Raw genomic sequence first — 24,595 nt, 5'->3', positions numbered from 1 at the left:
CTCACTGCCTAGCTTCACTCACTAGGTCTTTCACCTGGCTTCACTCACCAGGATTTTCCTTCTGCTTGGCTTCACTCACCAGGACTTTCAAACTGCCTCGCTTCACTCACTAGGACTTTCTAGTCAAGTATCTGGTCAATCCTTGACCTACTTGACTCTTCTTCAACCAATCTGAACAGACCCTGATCAGAGGAGAATTGCACCAAACAATCTCCCCAAATGAACAACTGCACCTGCACTTGTCCATATCATCGAAGTCTTGTATTGTCAAACATCGAAACCCAAATCAAGACTCAAGCTTGGTCAACCAGGTCAACCTTGACCTGAGGAATATTGCACCAACAAATGTAAGTCATTTACAGTTTAGTTTCTGGTTTTATTTCATGCTATCAAGATCAACAATGGTATTAGAGCCAAAAATTATGGTTCTGAAAGCATGAAATTAACTGTAAAATGGTGACATTGCGATTTCGCAATAATCGCCAATGCTGTCGAAGTCGCGATTACCTCCCGGACATATGACGGTAGAGGAGTGTCGACGATCGCGTTAAAATATCGGTGGAACTCGGTTGCGGGACGCCTCGTGTTTATCGCGAGAAAGCTCGCATTTTTTTTTGTCGCGAAGAAGATGAACAATGAGCACTGTTCATCAGTCAAATGGCTTGATCGATTAATCAATCGGTCTAATTGAATTCAATCGATTGAAATTCATTTCAATTGATTCAAAAACGCACACAGTTCTTTGATCGATTCATGAATCGATTGAAGATTGAAAGAAAAGAAAAAAAACTGACATGAACAGTAGGTTTTGATGAAAATCACTTACATGTTTGTTTTCTTTTTAATTTTTTTTCTTTTTCATATAGATAAACAGTGCATGTTTAAATTTTAATTAATATTTATTAATTAATTAATTAAATACATATAGAAATATATTATTAATTAAAAAATAGATATTTAATTAATTTATGGTTCAATTAGCTGAAAATTGAATCAGACCAACTTGTCCAATCAAACCCAGGTCTGATTTAAATTATTAGTTGATTTAAGCAAAACAGTTTGATTCAATGATACCTATATCTAGTTCAAATTATTTGTTAGTTTAACCAATATGGTTTATTATTGAATTAATTGGGGTGATCTTGATTACAAAAGTTGGGCTGATCAAATATGACCAGATTAGTTCTATTGTGTCAGATTGGATCAAAAAGATTAGATTTGCTCTAATGGGTCAGACTTAATCCAAAGGGCAATTGGATGAATCAAACAGACATAAGTTTGATCAATAAGTATAAGATTGACTCAAATGAGTTTAAACAATAATAGAATATATGTCAGAAATCCCTGTCCAATTAGATTAGTTCTAATGAGGACGATAGACTAAGCTTAAGATCCGGACTCTTGATCGATCGGTCCAATCGGTCAGTCGACTTAAACTCCTGAAAATCAAGAAGATTTATTTTTCTTGATTTATAATGATGGCTCTATATCTGTATAAATTAAATTAAACTGGTTTTATATTGGTTAGTCAGTTTTGTACTGACTTATTTAAATTCAATTTTTCAGATGGCTCGAACGATTACCACATGTCTATCAGAATAGTCTATCAAGCCTATCAAGCCTTTTAACATGTCCGTCGACTCCATAAGCAAACTTATACTCTATCTCCTGAATCTCCTCCCGGAGCTGGTTTCGCCGCACTTCGCGACGAGTTATAGGATCTGAGCATTGATGCATTCATTGCCAGAGTATCCTAGGGTAATAGCAGACTATGTATGGAGACGTCATGAAGGACGCGCCACATATTCAGAACTGTGTGAGGAACTACTTCACTATATGGGTGAAGAAGAGCCAGAAGAGTTTGAAGAGGACCAAGAAATGTTCGAGGAAGATTTAGAAATGGATCTGATGAAGAATCCTGAAGTTGCTCCATCTGAGATTATCCCAAATGAGTTCAGGTTAATAGGAATAATGTTGGTCGTTGCACTAGTATTTGTCCTAGTGGGAGCGGTGCTGACCTATCTAATTTATTAGTGTTCTATTTACTATCGTTATGTACGAACAGAGTTAGCTCATTTAGTGTCTGAGTCATGTAATAATTTCTGTCGTTATGTATGAATAGAGTTATCATAAATAAACAATTATGTTATGTGTTAACTAACTTGCTCATGATTAGTTCATGTGAATATGATTAGTTCATATATCCATATGATTAGTTCATATGAAAAATGATTAGTTCATTTTAATAATGATTCCTTCATTAGATAGGATGAGTGTAATATGATTGATCAATGTTGATTATATTAGAACATACAAATGATGAGTGAAAACAATGTTATCACTTGATTTTGTAAACTAACTCTAATTTACACTGAGTCAAAATTGCAAATATATGAATTACACTGAAATAATAAATAATATGTTTATTTATGTAGATCATGACAACTAAAAATATCATAGCTGAACTCAATAAGGGAGAAAAATTATATGGAGATAACTACAAAATCTAGCACCTCAAGATACAATACGTTCTTAAGGAACAAGAAGTTCTAGAGGCTGTAAATCAATTCATGGAGGAATCGACTGATGGTTCTACAGCACAACACAGCACAGATGTGACCTTGATGCCTATAAGGCATGGAAAAGGAAGGACTCCATTGCTAAGGGAATATTGATTAGTTTAATGATGGATGACCTGGTATTTGAGTATAAGTCATTACCATCGACTCATGCTGTCTAGGCAGCCCTTAGATAGAAGTACAGTGGAGTAAGTCTGAGTAAGCTCTGTCAGCTAACTATCAAGTTTGATAGCTGCAAAAAACGCTCGAATGTTACCATGGCCCAACATCTCAGGGAGATGGGTAACATGATTCGAGAGCTTAAGACTGATGGCTATGCGTTGATCAATGAACAACAGGTTCAAGCAGTTATCCGTTTCCTTCTTATTCTTAGGAAACGATGAAACATAATCTCACCCATAGTGAGAGTATTAAGACTTTCACTGATGTCTCACGACATGTAGAACTTGAGGCGGAGAGGATTGAATCCGCAAGGATTTCTGGTCAAGCTTTTGTAACTGAAAGTTCTGGTTCCAAGAATAAGAATAAATGGTTTAAGAAAGGAAAGGGAGAAGGAAAGGAAAAAGGAAAGGAGACTAATGTTGTTGCTGCAAAAACTAAATCAAGAAGAAAGGAAAGAAATATGGACAAAGACCTAAGAGCAAGTTGACTTGTTATAACTATGGCAAGAAAGACCATTTTGCTCGGGATTGTACTGAGTCTAAAAAGGTAGATCCATTGTTATCTTCTTTCCACAAGCAATATGTTGCAAATACAGTGTTGTTAGCTGATTCGTATCTTTTATGGATTATAGATTCAGGAGTAACGAACCACGTAGCACGTGATCGAGCTACATATGTGGAGTACCGTCGGGTACCAGCTAGCAACAAATGAATATATGTAGAAAACAATGCAAGAATTAAAGTCAAATGAATTGACACTTGCAAGCTCAACCTACGTGGTGGGCGTACCTTGTTTCTACATGATGTCCTGTATGCTCCTGAGATTCGACGGAATCTGATTTCCATCATTTGTCTTCTTGATTTAGGTTATAATGTAAATTTTTATAGCCGTTGTGTGGAATTTCGAATTAACTCTGTGTTAATTGGGTATGGTTATGTAACAAATGATTTTATGGTTCTTGATGTAGAACCAAATAATAATGATGGTTGTTTTTCAAACATTTCTCTTACTAGTAATGTTGATGTTAATGATGAAATTTGGCATACTAGGCTAGGGCTAGGACATATAGGACAAGAATGAATGAATAGATTAGCTAAGGAGGGTCTTTTGGCACTCATGCTAAGATTAACTTGTCTATATATGAGCATTGTCTTGCTGGAAAGACGACTAGAAAACCATTTGGTAAGACTATTATGGCTGAATCACCATTGCAATTAATTCATTCGGATATTTGTGGTTCAATGAATATGAAGGCTAGAATTGAGAGTTCTTATTTCATTACATTTATTGATGACTTTACACATTTTGGTCATGTGCATTTGATTTCTCACAAATCTAAAGCATCAGATTGCTTTATTCGTTACTTGAATGAAGTTGAAAATCAATTGGAACGTAAGGTTAAAACTTTGCGCACTGACCATGGAGGTGAATATTTGTTTGATCAGTACAAGACAATGTGTAATGCGAAAGAGATTATTAGACAGCTAACTATCCCTGAAACTCCACAGCTAAATGGGATTGCTGAAAGAAGAAATAGGACTCTTCTTGAAATGGTTAGGTCTATGATGACGCAGGCTAATTTACCAATCTCCTATTAGGGAGATGCATTATTAGTTGCGGCCTATATACTTAACAAAGTGCCTTCAAAGTCAGTTCCATCTACTCCACATGAACGTTGGACAGGCAGAAATCCGGATTTAAGTAATCTGAAACCTTGGGGGTCAGCTGCCTACGTTCATGATAAGACTCACGAACATGGAAAATTATGACCCAGAGGTAAGAAGTGTATCTTTATAAGATATTCTGAGACTTCTAAGGGTTATGTTTTTATTGGTGAGCGACAAGATGGAACCATCTCTGAAATAAAATCAAGAGATGCTACTTTTCTTGAAACTGAGATCCCAACACGAGGTGAAGTTGATAAGACAATTCCTTTATATGAGATAGAGGAGGAGGATAATGTTCCTTTATCAACAGATCAGGAGATACCTGAATCTAGTCAACATAGTGGGAGTAATCTGCCACAGAATAAGTCAGTTTCTCAACAGTCTAACCTACGAAGAAGTAGTTGTCAGATTATTCCTCGGAGAAGGTTTGATATTGAGAATGAGACATTGATGATTCTCCCGGTTGAACCTCGAACAGTTGAGGAAGCTTTGAGATGCTCAGTTAGAAAAGAATGGAAAGTTGCAATGGATGAAGAAATGGAGTCAATGAGAAAGAATCAAGTTAGGGATTTAGTTGATCTTCCTTCGAACCAAAGGGCTATTGGGAATAAGTGGATTCTCAAAGTAAAAAGGAAAGTAGATGGATCGATTAATCGATACAAAGCTCGACTAGTTGCAAAAGGATATACCCAAATGGAGGGTATTGACTTTGAAGAGACATTCTCCCCAGTTGTGAAGTTTGTGTCAATACATGTCATCCTAGCTATAGTAGCACAATATGAGATGGAATTACATTAGATGGATGTAAAAACGACTTTCCTTAATGGTAATCTTGACGAAGAAATCTATATGGTACAACTAGAAAGTTATGTTGTTGAAATCCAAGAGAAAAGAGTATGTAGACTTGGGAAGTCTATATATGGGCTAAAGCAAGCGTCAAGACAATGGAACATAAGATTTAATGAAGTCATTTTGTCTTATGGTTTCGAAATGATCAATGAGGATCATTGTGTTTACTTAAGAAAGGAAAAAAGAAAAGTTTATCATTTTATCATTATATGTTGATGATATGCTAATAGCTGGAAGTGACATAAAGTGTATGATAGAAGTCAAATCCTGGCTCTCATCACAATTTGACATAATAGATATGAGTTTGTCTCAAGAAGTTTATATCACTAAGATGCTATAACACTTTAATATGTCAGATTGCAATATCGAACAGAAACTTATAGCAAGAGGTACTATTTTGAGCAAAAGTATGTATCCCAAGACTCTTGAGAAAATAGCCGAAATGAAGAAAAAAATATATGCTAGTGCTATTGGTAGTTTAATGTACACTATGTTGTATACTCGTCCTGATATAGGATATGATGTTGACTTAGTTAGTCGTTTCCAGTCAAACCCAGGATCGAGACACTGGTAAGCGATAAAGAGAATATTTAAATACCTCAAAAGGACAACAGATTATGTATCTGTTTATTTTAAGGATCTAAGATTAGCCTGAGTGGCTACACAAATGCAGATTGGGCAGGAGACCTTGATCAAGCTATACCTTCTTGCTAAATGGTGGCGTCATCTCATGGAATAGTAAAAATTAGGCTTATGTAGCCTTGTCGACATTGGAAGCTATGTGGCTTGCGCATCAGTTGTGCAACAATCTGTCTAGTTGAAAAAAGTTCCTAAAACATTTGAAGATTGCTGAGGACAGTGAGAGTCCTATTACAGTATACTGTAATGACCAAGCTGAGGATCTCAAATATCATAACAAAGGCAAGCATATAGAATTAAGTATAATTTTGTAAGAGATATTGTGGATAAGAAAATGATAATTCTTGAGTATATCCCTACACGTACTATGCTTGCAGATCCTTAAACTAAGTCATTGACTAAAGGGTCATTTCAAAGAATGGGAAGTCTTTATGACTTCGTAAAATATAACACGTTGTAAAATGTCATGATCTATTCAGTGTATAAGTTGTTACATTTTGGATTAAAGTCTCGATGAGCATGTTGACAGGTTGAGATTGGTCCACTTATATGGACAATTATCTCTATTTGTTGAGTATAAATAGAGGTAAAACCGTTACTTATAGGACAACTTATGTAGCTGTGAATAGAGATATATCTATAAGTTAAGATCTCCTTGATAATTGTGTCAAGATGAGATTATTTATGTAATGATCGAAGTAAATGAACTCACCATTTACTAAACATATTGAAAGCCATATTAGAATTCATATGTTGAATTTAGGATTAGACATTAGGTATGTCTAGATCGAAATCTGTACGATGTTAAAATTTGAGAACAACATGCGCTCTTTTTAGTAAAGAGAATAATATCGTAGCATGTGATTCATACCACATGTGCTATGGCGACAAGAAGGGTAGTAGGAGAATGGATCTCTGCTTCTCTACTATGTGAGACCCTTGAGATTATAAGTTAATCTCAATCTTACTCTAAGTGACTATTTAGCTGTCTACATGAAGTTCTGATCAGTGCCTGCTACTTTAGTATGTTTCCTATTGGCTATGGATGATTCGGTCTATGGAGCATAACTAGGAAAGTGACTGATTAGAATGGATAAATTCTAGTTAAAAAGGAAGATTAAGATTAATTTATATCTATGACATTTATTCACTGGTACCAGTTACATTTTTAGTTCAGTATATAAAATGTAAATGTGAATAATTTGTTTGATTGGAGATGTTGAACATGCTGTTGACATTTAGTCAATATGAGAGATTAGAGATGTTCATATTGATGTAAATAATTTAATCTGGGGTAAAGGCAAGTCATTGATGTCTTTGATTCGTTCAATGGAGCAGCTAAGTAAGGTGTGACAATGTTCTTAGCAATTGAATGCTCAATGTGCTTACTGTCGCACGACCATTTCCCTAATGTATGGAATGGATGTTCTTATATGGTCTTTGTGACTAATTTATGCTCTGGTCTTCGTGACTTGATCCTCATAAAGTCTATATAACTTATTTGGTCTTTGTGACTAATTAATTTTACTTTGGTCTTCGTGACTTGATCGTCAAATAGTCTATGTGACTTATTTGGTCTATGTGACCAATTAATGTTTGATTTTGATGCTATAACATGATCACCTTGTAGTCTACGTGACTGACATGGTCTATGTGACTATATAACCTTATGGATTAACTTGGACGAGTGGAAGATGTTGGACGTTGAGAGGAGACAAAGGGGTGTTGCTTCCCCTTCATCTCCCCTTTATGCAAACGTCAAGGAGATGAAGGGGCGTCCTTTCCCCTTCGTCTTCCTCTTTCTTCTTATAATAGGCGTCCAAGAAAAGATCGGAAGGAGATCAAGGGAGGAAGCAAAGGTGTGAGGTGATCGTGTGCAAGAGAAAGAGAACGTCCTGGGCTCCGGGATTTGGTTCGTGAAAAAGTTCGAGGAGGTTCGAAGCGGTGATCTTCTCGACGACAGAAGCAACAACGTCTTCGACGACATCTTTTGTGATTTCTTCGGGAGATCAATGTAAGTCATTTACAGTTTAGTTTCTGATTTTATTTCATGCTATCAGGATCAACATTTTGAGATGGAATATTCCGTCTCAAACTTTTTTAAAGACCGGAAAATGATTTTCAGAGACAAATTTTTTATTTTCTTGTAGTGATCTAGTTCTGTTCTATCCAAGGGTGAACCTTTCATGAGACCAAAGAGGCGACTGTCTCAGGGCCCAGCCCAAGAAAGGGCTCAATTTTTTTTAATTACCCTTCTGCGATGCATGCACCAACGCTACTAGTCTGTGACACAAGTCTATCCTAGTTTTTTTTTCCACGTGATTTCTTCTCTAGACCAATGCATGCACCAAAAATTGGTGGGCTGACTTCTTGGCGAGGATTGCAAGTTCTCTCTTTCTGCTTCTTCCCCCTCTTCTTGTTTTGGTTGGGTCGTTTGATTTTTCATGCTCACATCAATTTCAATGAAGTCGTGGTCGAGGAGATGAACAAGTCTCTCTTTTAAGTGGATGAGTATTGTCTTGTTTAGATTGCAAGATTAGGATTTTTGAAGTTGTTTATGGTGATCAATGCATATGTGCCCAAATTGGAATCTTGTGAACTATCAATTATCATATAATATGCATCAATATCGTTCTAGTTAAAAGCTTCGGTTGGTCATCAATTACTATGTGAGTGTTGATTATTAGTGTATGGTCTACATCAAGACATTTGATATTGTAATCAGTTTAAGGGCATTGCTAGTTTGATAGCCTTGTTGGAGTTTCATGGATTCAAAGTAGGGATGTACTTTGTATGCAAGCTCTTTGATTATTTGTAAACTGAAATTTACAGCTATTTATCGCAATAAAAGGCAACTTTTTATTATTCGCTTCAGGCCTTGTTAAACACAGGTACGACTGTTCTACCTAGGATAAATGCATAGAACAAGCAACATTAGGTTGCCTCATCCTAAACCTAGAGTTGGTGCTCAGTTCACTCACACACCAAGCACACAACCCTACATCTTATTCTAGCCACAAAGCATCTTAGAACAAGATATCAAACCTTGCTTGGTATTACTATATATTGAAATTAATATATATGATAAATTAAAAATACTAATATTTCATGTAGTAAGATCTCAAATGATGTAATAAAACACTAGTATTTCAAGTTAATAAAAAATTAAAAATACAAAATATGCCAATACAGAAACCAATAGAAAACTTGGACAAAAAAATGACATAAAAATAATGTGTTTTTTGTTAAAAAAAAAGATATAAAGATATTTTAGTGTGGAACCATTAACTTCTTCATATTACACCTTTAGGATGAACAAAAGGTCGGAGAAGCAATAGGATGCACGAATCAGTATCAAATGAGACACCATCCAATTTAAAAATTACCTTCTGAATATCAACTCCTCTGTGGTTAATAGAAATAACATTAGCTGATCCATCTTCACTCGCTGGCGGAACTTCAAGTACTTGTCCACTAGCCATGCTGCAAGTTTGCCCAAACTCCATAATATCATACAACACTTGCAATTTTTCTCCCGAAGTAATTCCAACTTACTTTTAGTCAAAAAGAAAACAAAACTTTGAACCTACACAAAAGTATCTTTGATAGTCCTTAGAAGCTTCAGACTCCAAAACATACAGATATAGATTGGATAAAACAAGATAACAAGGATGCTACTCAACCAACGAATTTCAAGACCCTTGATATAAATAGAGGGAACAAGAATAAGCCAAAAGTGGGGCTAAGATATGTATGAAAACTGAGATGAATATCAACCATTTAAGGATCATACCTGCCAAACTAGAGTTCTAGCATTAGTTGCAAGATCAACAGGATGCCAAGGTTTATCACAAGATTGAAGATGGCCATCAAGGTTTTGCTCTATGATTTTACTTGACCCATGCAATATTCCCATGAGTTCCATGATCCTGAAATATCTTTCTGAAGAAAAATGAACACAGAGATTGGGCACTTGTACAGAAACTCTAGCTGATGGATACCTTGGATGGGGTACTTTAATCTTCAAAAGCACATTAGGAGAAAAACATTAAAAAGGTAGATAAGAATCAACAACAAGAGTTAGCAAGTTAGCACAGTTATATAACTATTCTGCGAGGCTTCATTATCTAGAGTCTTGCAGTACTTATGTATAATAATATATGCTAGGGAACAAAGGAATAAAAACATTTTAAACCACTGTACATCTATCCATCATATTTTTTAATATGCTTGCAACTTCCTTAAAACTTGTCCTTGAAACTTGTTAAGCTAAAGAATTAAGGAGCTCTAATTCTGAAATCGTAAAGTTGAGTCACAGAATTTGATGTTGTGGTCAAGTTCTTGCTACAGATGTGAGAAAATTAGGTTTTAGTGGTGTAGGAGTCAGTAACTAAATCTGATAGAACTTGTGGAAAAATCTGCACAAGAAGTTGGAAATTATGTAAAAACAGTTGGAATTTTTCAGGACCTTGCTGCTGAAATCAGTTCCAGGAATTCTAGTTACAAGGTTTGTTGAAAGCAATGTCAATTGGTTCCATGAAGCTCACCTTGCATTGGCTCATAAGTCTCAAAATGGAATTAGACAGAATTATGTTTTTTGGAATTGACAATGCTGGAATTGCTGAATTCAGAAAGTTGAAGATTGTAGTTTCATACATGGGAGGACAAGCTCAGCAGATGATTGTTTTGTTTTTTTTGGAAAATACAGTGATTCTGAATTTTCCAGAATCTGGTGATCAGCATAGGGAAGGAATGGATTGGACAGTATGAAAGCATTCCTTCCTAGATTCCGTATTGGAAAACTAATCAGTATCAGTCAGTATCAGAGAGTTAATCCCACTGCTCTACTTGGTTATCAGCTCTCTGTCTTGTCTTGTTTCTTTGGTGGTTCCTGTGACCACCTCATTGTCATTTGTTATTTTTTTCTTTCCAAGATTTCCATGGTTCGAAGCATACAACTTCAATGGATTGAATTTCCGAAACTATCCAGCTTCATTCCAGAAAAAAAATCAGTAAGTTAGCATGAGTTGAAAAAAAAAGTTACAACCAAGGAAGTAAATAAGAAAAAGGGGAAAAAGATCAGCTGGATTTGAAGCAGAAGTTGTAGCTGATTTCTAAAACTGTATTTCGAATTACAGTGCAGAAATTGAGCATCCTATTATTCTCCTCATCAATTTGCAATGAACCACCATTGTCTTCGGGTACCCAGCCTATTAGATATGTATGTTTTAGATGGTCTTCTTCCATTGATGCTACACAGACTTGGATGTTTTGATATTCTGCCTACTGCAATTCAGGGGACTGATAGGTCTCTATTTTGCAACACTTGCTGAATCTATAGTGGGGTTTATAGGAAGTTGAATTATTTGAGATAAACATTAAATTTAGAAGATTATGGGAGTGTAAATGTTATCATTTAAGCCATTGTGGAAGCTGAAGTTAGTCAGAAAAAAAGAAGTTATGAACATAAATTAACAGGAATTGAAAGGATCTGTAACTTGGCATTTAAAACATGTTGAGTGTTAATTCTATGTGTTGATTCTGAGCAGCTATTGGAATTCAACCTCCTATTATCTCAATGCTAAATGAGAGTCATTGACGAGTTGAGCCCTTCATAACTCAAGCTGAAATTACCTCAACTCTTAAATGCTGAAACTTAATCCAAGGAGTTCACATATGTTTCTGCTGAAGAGTGTGAACTAATAACTAAATGTGAATTGTTTCGTGCAAACCCTATTGGAATTATATTCCAAGGACAACCTTTACTCTGTGGTTTGGGGTTACTGTCTTCTAAACCCCTCCATGATTGGAATCCTGCATTTACAATGCTGCAATCTAGCTTCAGATTTCAGCATCCTTTAGAAATTTCCTGCATTTGACAACAAGGACACAACCTACAAGCTATTTCAAGGAAGGAGGGGTAAACTAGAGCTGCAGGAGAGCTGAATGAATCATAATGTCTTTCCATACCTGTGCAGGAAGTAAGCTTCCAACAACTTGCGACATGCTGCAAGTGAGATCCTGCCATTTGATTCAGAAACTGAATCAGCAGGAAACAGTGAGAATCTGATTTTGCGCCAAGTCGCTATGCTATCCTTGATTGGTACAGTTTTGAATTTAAGTTTTAATCATTCTAGTGCTAAAAGATACTCACTTCAAAGCTGAATCCTTCAGGAATTAAGCTGAATTTACTTTGAAATCTCAATTCTGAAACTCTGAAATTAAAATTCTGGATTGTTGGAAATGTAGACGTCCTTTGAGAATTGAATCAGAATTTGATTTCTTGAAGCTGAACTATAGCAAATTAGTGGCTTTTCTTCTTCCCATGACGATTGGAAACATATCATAGAGGCACCTGGATTCTGAATTCTGAAATCAATTTCTGAAACTGAACTTGTGAAATGCAGAACAGATTTGAATTCCTGGTCTTGGGTGCTGGTTTTGATGCTGAATTGGAGTATTGGGTTCACATTATAGTTCACTTACACATACAGTAGACCTAAGCCAATTTGTAGTTCTTCTCTCTTCTCCAACTTTAACTAGATCTGAATTTTGAAAGAAGGCTGAGTTAAATTTGATACTTTAATATGCATCTGTAATTTTCGAAATTGATGGGATTTTTTAAGCAATGAGATAATAAACAGCAAGGAAGGAAATAGAACATGCTCCATTGGTGGTAAATTCTCCAACTTAAATTAGATATGAATTTTGGAAGAAGTCTGAGTTAAATCTGATACTTTAATGTGCATCTATAATATTTGGAGTTGATGGGATTTCAAGCAATGAGATAGTAAACAAGGAAGGGAAGCAGAACATGCTCCATTGGTGGTAAAATAGTACAACATTAGTTCCAAACTAGCTCATCAAGTTTACTCCACCGATACTTGCAATCTCTCATTGTTTCCTTTTCTTTCAATCGTTTTGTTTGCTTCCTTTAGTTACTCTTGACTTCATTTCAATTTTCAATAAATCCTTTTGATTCATTCATGCTATATATTTACAATGATGGATAATTAGAAAATAAGCAAGATTATGGTATTGAAATGTTGTGAGTGACATTGAGTGACCTCATTTTCATGTGATTGTGAGAGTTAGAGTGAACATTTACCTTGGGAGGTTGCATCTTTCTTAATTTTTCAAATGGATTAAAATCACCATGCTTATTGATTATTATAGGGATTGAATTCATAAATGTTTAATATTTAGATTGTCTTAATTAATTACCTTTTATTATCTTTGAAGTATTGCCAGGAAATGCTTCGAGAGATAAGTTTTGTTTAGTTTGCCCAAGACATGCAAGAATAAGTGTGGGGATTTGATAACCATTATTTTGTCACGTATTTAAGCTTCTATATTCATGCTTTTTGATCTCCTCGTGTGGTAAATTCGCATTTATACTACATTTCACGAATTGGATTCGTTTTTGGTTTTTAATGCAATTTATCTTTTATTTGTAGAATTATGACTAATTATTTGAATGTGGTCTTTGTAGGTAAAAAGCAATGAACTATAGTCAGATCTATTCAAATTGAGCTTAAGGTTAGGGCTAAAGGAGGAGAACTAATTTGGAGAGATCTAGACCGTTCATTTAAGATTTGAAGGAATCTCGGCCATCTATCATGATCTAGTCCATCCAAGTCAAAGACAGAGTAGATCATCACCCTTGATCTAGATCTGAGCCCTTAGATCAGATCTAGATTGACTCCCACCATTAGATCAGAGTTGGAATAAACTCAGCTGTTTGTTCAAATATGAGATTAGATTCAAAAGAGATTCTTGGGCGATCATCCAAAAACAAAGGATCGGCGCGCGGAAGAGGGAGACGACACTCATATTCTTCCTTTACATCATCTTCGCCGGAATTCAATGCCATTAGGGTTAAGAGGATTTTTTATTGAAATTTTAAAATATGAAATAGACTAATTCGTTAGCACAATAATATTATATAGACATTCATTCCCATCCATGATAATACTCAAATAAATTACGCAATCAAACAAAATATAATATTAATAAAAAAATATACAAGTGCACATAAAATGGGCACAGCCAAGGAATAAAAGAAAAAAAAACTGCTTAAATCGAATATCTTCGAAGTCAAAGTTGCTGAAACTTGCTAAGCTATAATAAAATAAAGAATAGAAGTTGATACAAAACCTTCTTAGGAACTTCAAATATGAAGAGTTTGTTCCGCCTAGCGTGGCTCTTAGTGTTCTTTGATAGCAATGGACTCATGCAACTTGTCCTCGCACTTGTGGGAAAAGTTTGTATTGATCAAATACCTTACCATCAATAAGCAACCATAAAGGACAAAAGTAGTCATGTTATTACCATCATCCACTATAGTTAACCTTTGCAAATGTATGAAATAGAATTATATCCAAAACTATTGATTTAGAGTATGATTATAAGAATAAATACAGTTGTATGACCTCCGACTCAAGAATCTATATAGCAACATAGTAGCTTGATTCCCTAGAATTGGCCACGACATTTAGCTTATCCAAAAATCTTGGAGTAGGAAAGAATAGTGAAACATGCCCATTGTGCTGTAAAAACTTGGTTGTCTCTGAATTTTGTTCAAATTCTCTCAAATGCATATCACATCCGAGCTTGTTCCTGAACATCATCAACTATACAGAGGCTATTAAATTATCTGAATTACTATAATTTTCACCAGTTTCCTGGAAGAATAAAAACATATAATTAGTTCAACTGTAGATACAACAAATCTCAATGGGGTAACATGTGAATTGACATCATACATTACCTTGCTTTTTCTCAACAATTTGTTCTCCACATCATTTTGCATACCAGAAAATAATAGTTTCAATGAGAGTTTCTAGATTTGCAGCACTAATGTTAACATTTAGGGCACTCGTTGAAAAAAATGAATTTGCATGCTGATTGTGGATTGTGAATTTTTGCTTATAATATGTTTCCATTCTAAAGGGTAAAAAAACTAATAATGAAAATACTAGTAAAGTCCAACATATACTAGATTTAAGGAAGTATAGGAATATATGGAACTGTAAATGACATAACCCCCTCCCATTTTTTTCAAACTCTTATTGAAATCTTACAAAATATATAAATTACAAATAATTACTTGAATATGGCATCAAATGGTTCAATTAGAGGCTCTCATGCCTCTAGTTGTCTGTTGATGTGGATGAAGCAATTGAACATATTAGAACAACATTCATTGCCTGAAAATTTCCATGTGTAATAATTGTCACTGTTGTGTCAAGAAGTGGCATCATCTGAACCAAATCAAAAGTAAGCATTAATACAGTAAATAAGAAGACTGAAGTGTCTTCTTTCTAAGACCAATGTAAGCAAGACAAGGCTACTCATTGTTCCACAAAAATTGTCCAAAACACTCAGTGAGAGAAGTTCCAACTTCAACTCAGCAGCAACATTTTCATGTGCTTTAGCTTTGGCATAGTCACTAAATTTGTACACCAATCGGGTTATTGGTATAATGTGATCAAAACATGCAAGAAAAGTACAGGTCAAGAATAAGAAGACATCAGGACGTGAAATAGAAGAGAATAACAAAAAAATTGGGGGATACCTGATTCTCAACTTTCCAGATACTCTAGCAATTTGTGCCCTTTGAACTAGATGACCTAGAAATGGGTTCACTAGCAACATTTGTTTGGTTAACAGATCCGATCTAGGACAGCAGACAAAATCCTTTTTTGGTGGATAATCAGTTGTTGTCACCACTCAATCAAATGAAACTTAGCCAGGAGGAATTGGATACCAGAAAAAAAAAGCCTGATCAAATTCTTTTCCAGAAATATGTGCAACTTTAGCGAATTATATAGGACTTGCAGAAATTGATGGATTGTCACATTGAGACAAATGAGTAACTCGTGAGTTATGAATCCCTTTTTGGTGGATAATCAGTTGTTGTCACCACTCAATCAAATGAAACATAGCCAGGAGGAATTGGATACCAGAAAAAAAGCTTGATCAAATCCTTTTCCAGAAATATGTGCAACTTTAGCGAATTATACAGGACTTGCAGAAATTGATGGATTGTCACATTGAGACAAATGAGTAACTCGTGAGTTATGATAAACACAAATTATGTTATCAATCTAAAGCTGGTGGTTCTAAACAGAAACAAGTAAATTGTGAATTATTATATCACAAATTTTGTATCATTTATAAAACATAAGAAGAGCCAATGTCTAACCCTTGTATCACACAATCACCAAGTGTGCCAAAAGCTGGGCATCCTACCGGTCGCCATATCAAAATTGATCTTCTCAAGTCACATCCTTTATCCCACCAAATTTTTGCAAATCGTGGAGTAGACATACAATATGCAGCTGCACCTGATAAAGTTCTCAAAATATCCCATCCAGAGGAATTCAAATTGTTGATATTGTGGCTCCTTGTCTGCTATTTCCTTTGAGTAAATGTCATCAGGATTGCACAAAAGAATCTGGTGTAAATCAAAACTTTCTGTCCAAGGAGGACAATCCATTGAATTATGAGCATAAAAAGAACCAGCAGAGTAATGAACATGCCATATGCTAAATGCAGAAGGAGCCCTACAATCATATCAAAGAAAAATTAGTGTATTGTTATTAGTGAATGTACAAAATGGAGAGGTAAGGAAATGAACCTAGAACTAGGTGATGAGAGGGAAATGCAGCTTGAAAACTTAGTTGATGTTACAAGATCAAAATGAAGGCAATAGACAATGTGATTTGGAGGAGGCTGATTTCCAGGATGTGCTACACATCCTATAGCCAAGTATGCTGAAGGTGGGATTGGAATCCATATAGAACAGTCTGTATCCTTGTTTAGTGGGTTGCACTTCCGAAATCCAGAATACTAGAAATGGATGCTATAAACTTGAAGCCAACAGGTTTTCGAACTTGACCATAAGTATTGCTTATAACTAGTACAACTTGAGATGGAGGAATAGGCCTGCAGATGCATTTAGAATGCATCTAAAAGAAAACAAGAAGGCAAAAAAATAGGGGGAAAACAAACAAGATCTAGTAACCGAAAAAGAGGATGAAAAATAATTAAAGAGGACTAATTGGAGAAGAGCAAAAAGAAACGAAAAACTAGAAGAACAAAAGGAAAAAAAAAAAAAAAAAGGAGTTCAAGGAATTCTAGTTACAAGGTTTGCTGAAAACAATGTCAATTGGTTCCATGAAGCTCACCTTGCAAGTCTCAAAATGTAACTAGACAGAATTATGCCTTTTGGAATTGACAATGCTAGAATTGCTGAATTCAGCAAGTTGAAGATTGTAGTTTCATACCAGGGAGGACAAGCTTAGCAGATGATTGCTTTGTTTTTCTAAAAATATACAGTGTTTCTGAATTTTCAGAATCTGGTGATCAGCTTAGGGAAGGAATGGATTGCATAGCATGAAAGCATTCCTTCCTAGATTCTGTATTGGAAAACTAATCATATCAGTGAGTTTATCCCTCTGCCTGGTTATTAGCTCTCTATCTTATTTCTTTGGTGGTTTTATTTTCTCCTAATTGCCTAATCATACCAGTAGCATTTTCAAACAATATGGATGTCTACATCATGAGATCAAGTATTGCATTTGCTTGCTCTACTCTGTGATGAAAGTTTCTGAAAATTTTGTATGTTGTGGTTTGTGTGCCAAGCTTTTGTTGTAAGTTTATGATCAGTGAAAAGTTACAGTGAAACTCTTATTTCCTTAATGTCAAGTGGTATTCTTCATTCCTTTACAAGCCTTTAATGATTCTGAAATCTGAAACTCCTTTGAATCTAATTGCCTTATCTGAAGTTTTGAATTTCTGAAACTTGTTCTTTGAAACAAGAGTTCTTGACTCATATGTGTACTAAATTGGGAGGATGTCTACAATTTAGTGGAAGACTTATTTGAATATAAAAAATGAAGTTTGAATCTGATGTACTTGTAATTACTTTATCGTTTGGGGTTACGGTCTTCTAAACCCCTACATTATTGGAATCCTGCATTTACTTAATGCTACAATCTAGCTTTAGATTTCAGCATCCTTCATAAATTTCCTGCATTTGACAACAAGGACACAACCTACAAGCTATTTTAAGGAAGGAGGTGACTAGAGCTGCTGGAGAGAAAAATGAAGTCCATGGTGGAGAAGAAAACCAAAAACACAAGATGAACATAAAGAAAATGAAAATTAAGGAAGAAAAAAGACCGCAAAGGAAGTAAACTCATAGAAAATAAAATAATAAAAGTTGAAAGAGAAGAAGAATAAAAGAGACCAAACAAAAGAAAATAAGCTACAGGAGATACAAAAAAAAAGAGACGAAAACAAAGAAACAAGATGAAAAAGGAAGTTAAAGATAGGAGCACTTGTTGAAGCAACAAAAGGACAAGAACACAAAAAACAAATAGAAGAAGAAGAAGAAAGAAAAAAGGTAGAAAGAGAAAAACACAAATGAGGAAAAGATAAGAATAGCAAGTTTAGGTTAGGGTTAGAAGGGTGTAGTTTGTTGAATGAAATAACTTAAAGATCTTATAATAAAAGACTCAAGTAATTCAAGTAATTGATTTCAGCATTATGATTTAAAAGGTCGATTTATTTTAACCAAATTGTAATGACATTAAACCATTTGAATAAAACAATGGAAGTCTATAAACAAAATATGGATTCGCCATGCACATCAAAGATCACAAATAAAATGGAAAATAAGATATTTTCATCAAAGAAAAAGGAACTGCTACAAGAACAACAAGCATTAATGAATATGAAAATAAAAAACTGAAACAGTAAACCAAAGAGGATCATTAATATTTTTCACGCTATAAAGTTATATGTGAGAGAGTCAACATATAGTAGCAATAAGGGTGATCACACTTAAAAAGAGAAGCACAAATGAAAGGAAAAAAAAAGACATGCATACGAAAGGAAACAAAGTAGCAAAAAAAATAAAGCAAAAAAAATCAAGAAAAGGAAGTGCAAATTGGATAAGGGTTACAAGAATATAGTTTGTCGAATGGAACAACTTGAAGTTCTAATAAAATCCTCAATTAATCATATTTTAGAAATAGTGTGAAAAGTTAATTTACGTTAAACAAATAGTACTCAAATTAAACAATTCTAATTACACAATTAGATTGCACACAAAATATAAATGAACTATGGACATCATTATCACAATTTGAATGCAAAATAAAATATACAAGTAAGCTATATTTTCAAAAAAAAATATATAACAAAGAAAGTATCATGGAGAGTGCATTATCTAATATAAAAAGGATAGTTAAATTGTAAACAAGAAAAGATCATCAAATTTAAGTTGAGTCATAAAAGAAGACAAAGAGGAAATAGATAGAGAATTGAATATCAACATTTAAGAATGCACTAAAAGGAAGCAAGTAGGAAGAGATAGGAAAAATAGAAACAGCAAAGAGTAAGAAGAAAAATAATTAGAAAGAACAAGAAGAAGAAAAACAAAGCCTTTTCCCACTAGGTGGGGTCGGCTGTATGAATCCTTTTACGCCATTGAGTTCTATCTCTTATTATATCACCATTTATATTTAAATAAATTTTATCTTGTTTTATTGTTTCTAACATTTTTGGTCTTCCTCTTCCTCGTTTGATATACATGTTTATCATAGTTTCACATCGCCTAACTGGAGCATTTATTGGTTGTCTAAGTACATGTCCGTACCATCTTAAACGTGTCTCTCGAAATTTTTCCTCAATAGATGCAACTCCGACTTTCTCTCTAATGCTCTCATTTCTTATTTTGTCCATCCTCGTATGTCCACACATCCACCTTAACATCCTCATCTCTGCAACTCTCATCTTCTGCTCATGTGCTCAAGTCATAGCCCAACATTCAGCTCTATATAACATAGCAGGTCTAACTGTGATTTTATAGAACTTACCTTTAAGTTTAAGAGATACTTTACGGTCACATAAAACACTCGACGCTCCCCTCCATTTCACCCATCCTGCTTGTATTCTATGTAAGACATCTCTCTCAATCCCTCCATCGTTTTGTAAAAATGATTCTAAATATTTGAATCTCTCGATTCCGGACAACTCGTCCCTCTAAGATTCTAGTTTAGCATTTACTCTTTCACGTGCTTCATGTACCAAAATAATATCATCTGCAAACAACATACAACATGGTACTGTGTCTTGAGTGTGCATTCGTCCATAATTAGTGTAAAAAAATAGGGACTTAGAGTTGATCCTTGATGTAACCCTATCTTTATTGGAAATGCTTCAGTTACTCCACCTGAAGTCCTTACTCTGTTCGTTACATCCTCGTACATATCCTTAATTAGTTCAATATTTGTTACGCTAACACCTCTCTTTTCTAAAATTCTTCATATAATTTCTCTTAGGGTTCAATCATAAGCTTTTTCTAAGTCAATGAATACCATGTGTAGATCTTATTTTTGCTTCCGATATTTTTCAATTAATTGTCTAAGAAGATGTATAGCTTCTATTATCGACCTTCTAGGCATGAACCCAAATTGATTTTCTATCACTGTGGTCTCCTTCCTTAATCTCTTTTCTATTACTTTTTCTCAAAGTTTCATAGTATGACTCATTAGTTTAAAACCCGATAGTTTGCACAATTTTGTATATCTTCCTTATTCTTATATAAGAGAACAAGAGTACTTATCCTCCATTGATCAAGCATTTTTTTTTATTTTTCAATATCATGTTAAATAATTTTGTAAGTCATTCAATACCTTGTTTCCTTAAGCACTTCCATACCTTTATCGAAATATCATTTGGTCCAACGACTTTTCCATTTTACATCTCATTTAAAATTTGTTTTACCTCTGAAGTTTGAATTCTACGATAAAAATTAAAATTTCTATGCTCATTTGACCTACTTAAATTACCTAAGTTAAGTCGGTCACCTAAACTTTCATTAAAAAGTTGATAAAAATACCTCTTCCACCACTTTTATTTCTCCATCGTTTACTAATACTCTATTACATTCATCTTTAATACATTTTATTTAGCTAAGATCTCGTGTTTTCCTTTCTCTCACTTTAGCTATTATATAAATGTCTCTTTCCCCTTCTTTTGTATCTAATTTTTGATATAATCGTTCAAAAATTTCATTTTTTGCTTCACTCACTACTTTCTTAGCTTCTTTCTTGGCTATTGTATATTTTTTTAAGTTTTTCTCGTTCTTACAAATATATAATTCCTTATAAGCTATTCGTTTTTCCTATACTTTCTCTTGTACTTTCTCATTCCACCACCAAGATTCTTTACTTAGTGGTGGATGTCCCTTTGACTCACCGAGTACACTCTTAGCTACTATTTTCAACTTTGATACCATCTTATCTCATGTTGTATTAGAGTCATCATATATTTCAGTACTTCTACCTTCTCCTTAAATATATTTTGTTTCTCATCCTTTAACTTCCACCACTTAATTTTAGGAATCGTATATATTTTATTTCTATTGATACTATGTTTGAGGCGTATATCCAACACTACTACCCTATGTTGGGTAGTTAAGCTTTCTCCAGGGATAACTTTACAATCTTTACAAATCTTTCTATCATTCTTCCTAACCATAAGAAAGTCAATTTGCGATTTATTATTCCCACTTTTGAATGTGACTAAGTGTTCTCTTTTCTCAAAAAACGTATTAGCTAATATAAGGTCATATAAAAAGGGCAGCCCGGTGCACGAAGCTCCCGCCATGCGGGAACCCAAGGAAGGATCCATTGTACGCAGCCTTATCCTCTTATGAAATGATTTTAATAGTAGGTGATCTAAATGGGTATGTCGGAGTGAAAAATGAGAAATATGAGAGAGTACATGGGAGTTATGAGTTTGGAACGAGGAATGAGGAAGGGAAAACTATATTAGATTTTGCGATACCATATGACCTATAGGTCATATGGTATCGCAAAATCTAATATAGTTTTCCCTTCCTCATTCCTCGTTCCAAACTCATAACTTAAGGTCATATGGTATCGCAAAATCTAATATAGTTTTCCCTTCATCATTCCTCGTTCCAAACTCATAACGCCCATGTACTCTCTCATATTTCTCATTTTTCACTCCGACATACCCATTTAGATCACCTACTATTAAAATCATTTCATTTAATGTAATATTTTGTAATATTTCATCTAAGTCCTCCCAAAACCAAGTTTCTTTCGCCACTATTATCTTAAGGGCTATAATTCTATCCCCTTTTCTAACTACTCTTACAACTTCATCCTTTAACAAACTATCTACAATAATACCACTCCATTTCTTGCTTTACTCTTGCTAGTATACCATAACTTAAAACCTGAGTTCTCTATCATCTTTGCCTTCTCGCCTGTCCATTTTGTCTCTTGTACACACAAAATACTAATTCTTCTCCTAATCATCATATCTACTATTTCCATTGATTTATCAGTTAGAGTTCCTATGTTCCATGTTCCAAATCTTAGATTATTAGTTTTCATATCATATTCATTCTTATCCAACAAAGTTAGGGGGAAATAAAGAAAATAAAAGTAATAGAGGATGAGGATTTAACAAAAAATTAGATCAAACATTTTGAATATTAGTTGAAGAAAGACAAATATGAATAAATAAGGAAAACATACAGTAGCGATAGAAAAAAACAATAAGTTGAAGAAAAAGAACAATAAATGAAAAAAAATTATAAAAAACAAAGAAGAATAAACAAGGATAGAGGAAGAAGACAAGGAGGGAAGAAAACAAAAGCATACAAAGAAGAAGAGAAAAAAAAATCAAGATGATAAAAATACATAAGCAAAGGTGAAGAAAAGCACAAAGGACAAGGGAAGAGTGGTAAAAGAAGACAATATATATATATAGGATTGAATAACAATATTTAAAATAGAGTAACAAGAAGGAAAGAAAAAAGGTAATACAAGGAACAAGATCTAGTAAAGAAGAAGAAAAAAAGAAAGAAAAAGAATTAAAGAGGATTAATTCGGAAAGATGAAAAAGGAAAAAAAGAAGACAAATATAAAGAGAAACCCATAAAATGAAAGAGAAGGGAAGCGAAAGAAAAATAAACAAAAAATTAAGAACAATGAATAAACTTCAAGAGAAGAAGACAAGGAGGAAAGAGAAAGAAAAGTATACAAATAAGATGATAAAAAAAAGACATGAGACAAAAAAAGCACAAGGACAAAGGAAGTGTTGTAAAAAAAGTACAAAAAGGAAGTAGATAGTGTAGAAAAGAAAATAGACATTGATAGAGAAGAATGACATAGGTAACCAGTACACATTCATACCAACTCGACCTACTAAAGTGATATTCCAATATATTTAAATCGTTCTTGGCTTATATATTGGCTACTAAATTTTAGCTTCCCAATGTGTACCCACATATTATATTGATAAGACGACCTTAAATTTAATTAATTTCATATTATATAACAAAATAGGTTGTAGGTCAAATCATGTAGTAAATACAGAACCTTATGCCATTCCAATAAAAATTGAGAGGAAAGATAGAAATTGAAAAAAAATAAAGGATGATCTAGAAGAGAATTAAAAATTATAGGTGAATAAAAGTTATTGGAGGAGAATAATAGAGTGCCTATAAAGTAGACAAAAAATAAAAAAAAATAAACCTCATGAGAAGAGGGAGGAGAAAGAGAAGTAGACATAATTTTAAAAAATAGATAGGGCTCAAGGAGGAAGAAGACGGGAAGGGGAGAAATAAAATTATACAAAGAAGATAACATAAAAAATGATGATAAGAAAATATAAGCGAAGATTAAGAAAAGCATAAAGACAAGAGAAGAGTCATAAAGATCAGAAAGTAAATAAATAAGGCATTAAAAAATGAACAAGCGAATGGAGTAAGATAAAAGAAGGGGAAGAGGAGAGCAAACAACTAAAATTAAGAATGATGAAAATTAGAATAAAAAATAAAAGTATTGATTAATGAATAAGAAATTAAAATAAAAAACATAAAATTATCAAATGGTGAACTAAAAGGAGAAAGCAATGGTAAAAAATAGAGGTACAAGGTGAATTAATATACACAATAACAACAACCAAGCCTTTTCCCACTAGGTGGGGTCGGCTGTATGAATCCTTTTACGCAAACAAGGTGAATTAATATAAAAAATGAAAATTAAGGAAGAAAAAAGACCACAAATTAAGTGAACTCATAGAAAATAAATAATATAAATTGAACAAGAATAAGAATAAAAAGGGACCAGGTAAAAGAAAATAAGCTACAAGGTGAGAAAAAAAACAAACATTGGAAGAGAAAGACGAGATAAATCAAAGAAATAAGAGGAAAAAAGAAGTCAAAGATAAAGAAAAGCACATGTCAAAGCAACAAAAGCACAAGAAGACAGTAGTATACAAATAGGAGAAGAGGAAATAAAAAAGGAACAAAAAAAAAGAGGTAGAAAAAGATAAAAACACAAATGAGGAAATGATAAGAAGAGCAAGGTTAAGAGCAACGTTAGGTTAGGATTAGAAGAGTATACTAACACAATGGAATTCTTGAAGATCTTATAATAAAAGACTCAAATAATTCAAGTAATTGAATTTGTAGGATACTAAGCTATTTTTATCAAAGAAAAAGAAATTGCTACAAGAACAACAAAAGATGCATTAACAAATATGAAAAAAAAACACAAATTGTCAACAAAAAAATTTTTTTACACTATAAGGCTCCCTGTAAAAGAGTTAACATATAGGAGCAATAAGGGTGAAAAGGAGAAG

The 24,595-nt window shown here is 33.9% G+C and overlaps 1 protein-coding gene and 1 long non-coding RNA gene across 9 annotated transcripts in view; both read right to left on the bottom strand.

Moving 5' to 3' along the window:
• Nucleotides 1–9,110: 9,110 nt before the first annotated feature.
• On the bottom strand, nt 9,111–12,223 carry LOC122053895. 7 transcript variants are annotated; one of them, XR_006132430.1, is made up of 6 exons: nt 12,051–12,223; nt 11,867–11,917; nt 11,531–11,765; nt 10,444–10,886; nt 9,690–9,917; nt 9,111–9,379 (listed from the first exon to the last, which is right to left on the bottom strand). XR_006132430.1 is itself a non-coding variant. In XM_042615811.1 (6 exons), exons 4-6 carry the CDS (start codon nt 10,552–10,554, stop codon nt 9,279–9,281), a joined length of 543 nt encoding a protein of 180 aa, XP_042471745.1. In that variant the 5' UTR covers nt 10,555–10,886; nt 11,531–11,790; nt 11,867–11,917; nt 12,051–12,223; the 3' UTR covers nt 9,111–9,278. The 7 variants fall into 7 exon arrangements, 5 of the variants coding, with proteins under 5 accessions (XP_042471745.1, XP_042471743.1, XP_042471744.1 ...); XM_042615811.1 differs by having other exon boundaries at nt 9,111–9,482; nt 11,531–11,790; XM_042615809.1 differs by having other exon boundaries at nt 9,111–9,482.
• Nucleotides 12,224–12,277: 54 nt separating this feature from the next.
• LOC122052068 overlaps nt 12,278–24,595 on the bottom strand; it is a 65,074-nt gene continuing 52,756 nt past the window's right edge. Inside the window, exons 4-6 of one of the 2 annotated variants that reach the window (XR_006131757.1) lie at nt 15,474–16,375; nt 14,054–14,580; nt 12,282–12,441 (exon numbers count right to left, since the gene is read on the bottom strand). This is a non-coding gene — a long non-coding RNA (uncharacterized LOC122052068). Of the gene's footprint in view, nt 12,442–14,053; nt 16,376–24,595 lie in introns of both variants that reach the window. The other variant, XR_006131750.1, reaches the window with a different exon arrangement.

The sequence above is a fragment of the Zingiber officinale genome, chromosome 3A (assembly GCF_018446385.1).
Source record: "Zingiber officinale cultivar Zhangliang chromosome 3A, Zo_v1.1, whole genome shotgun sequence".
NCBI lineage: Eukaryota > Viridiplantae > Streptophyta > Magnoliopsida > Zingiberales > Zingiberaceae > Zingiber > Zingiber officinale.
The sequence above is the reverse complement of the archived record's forward strand: the minus strand, read 5'-3'. Positions and strand labels throughout refer to the sequence as shown.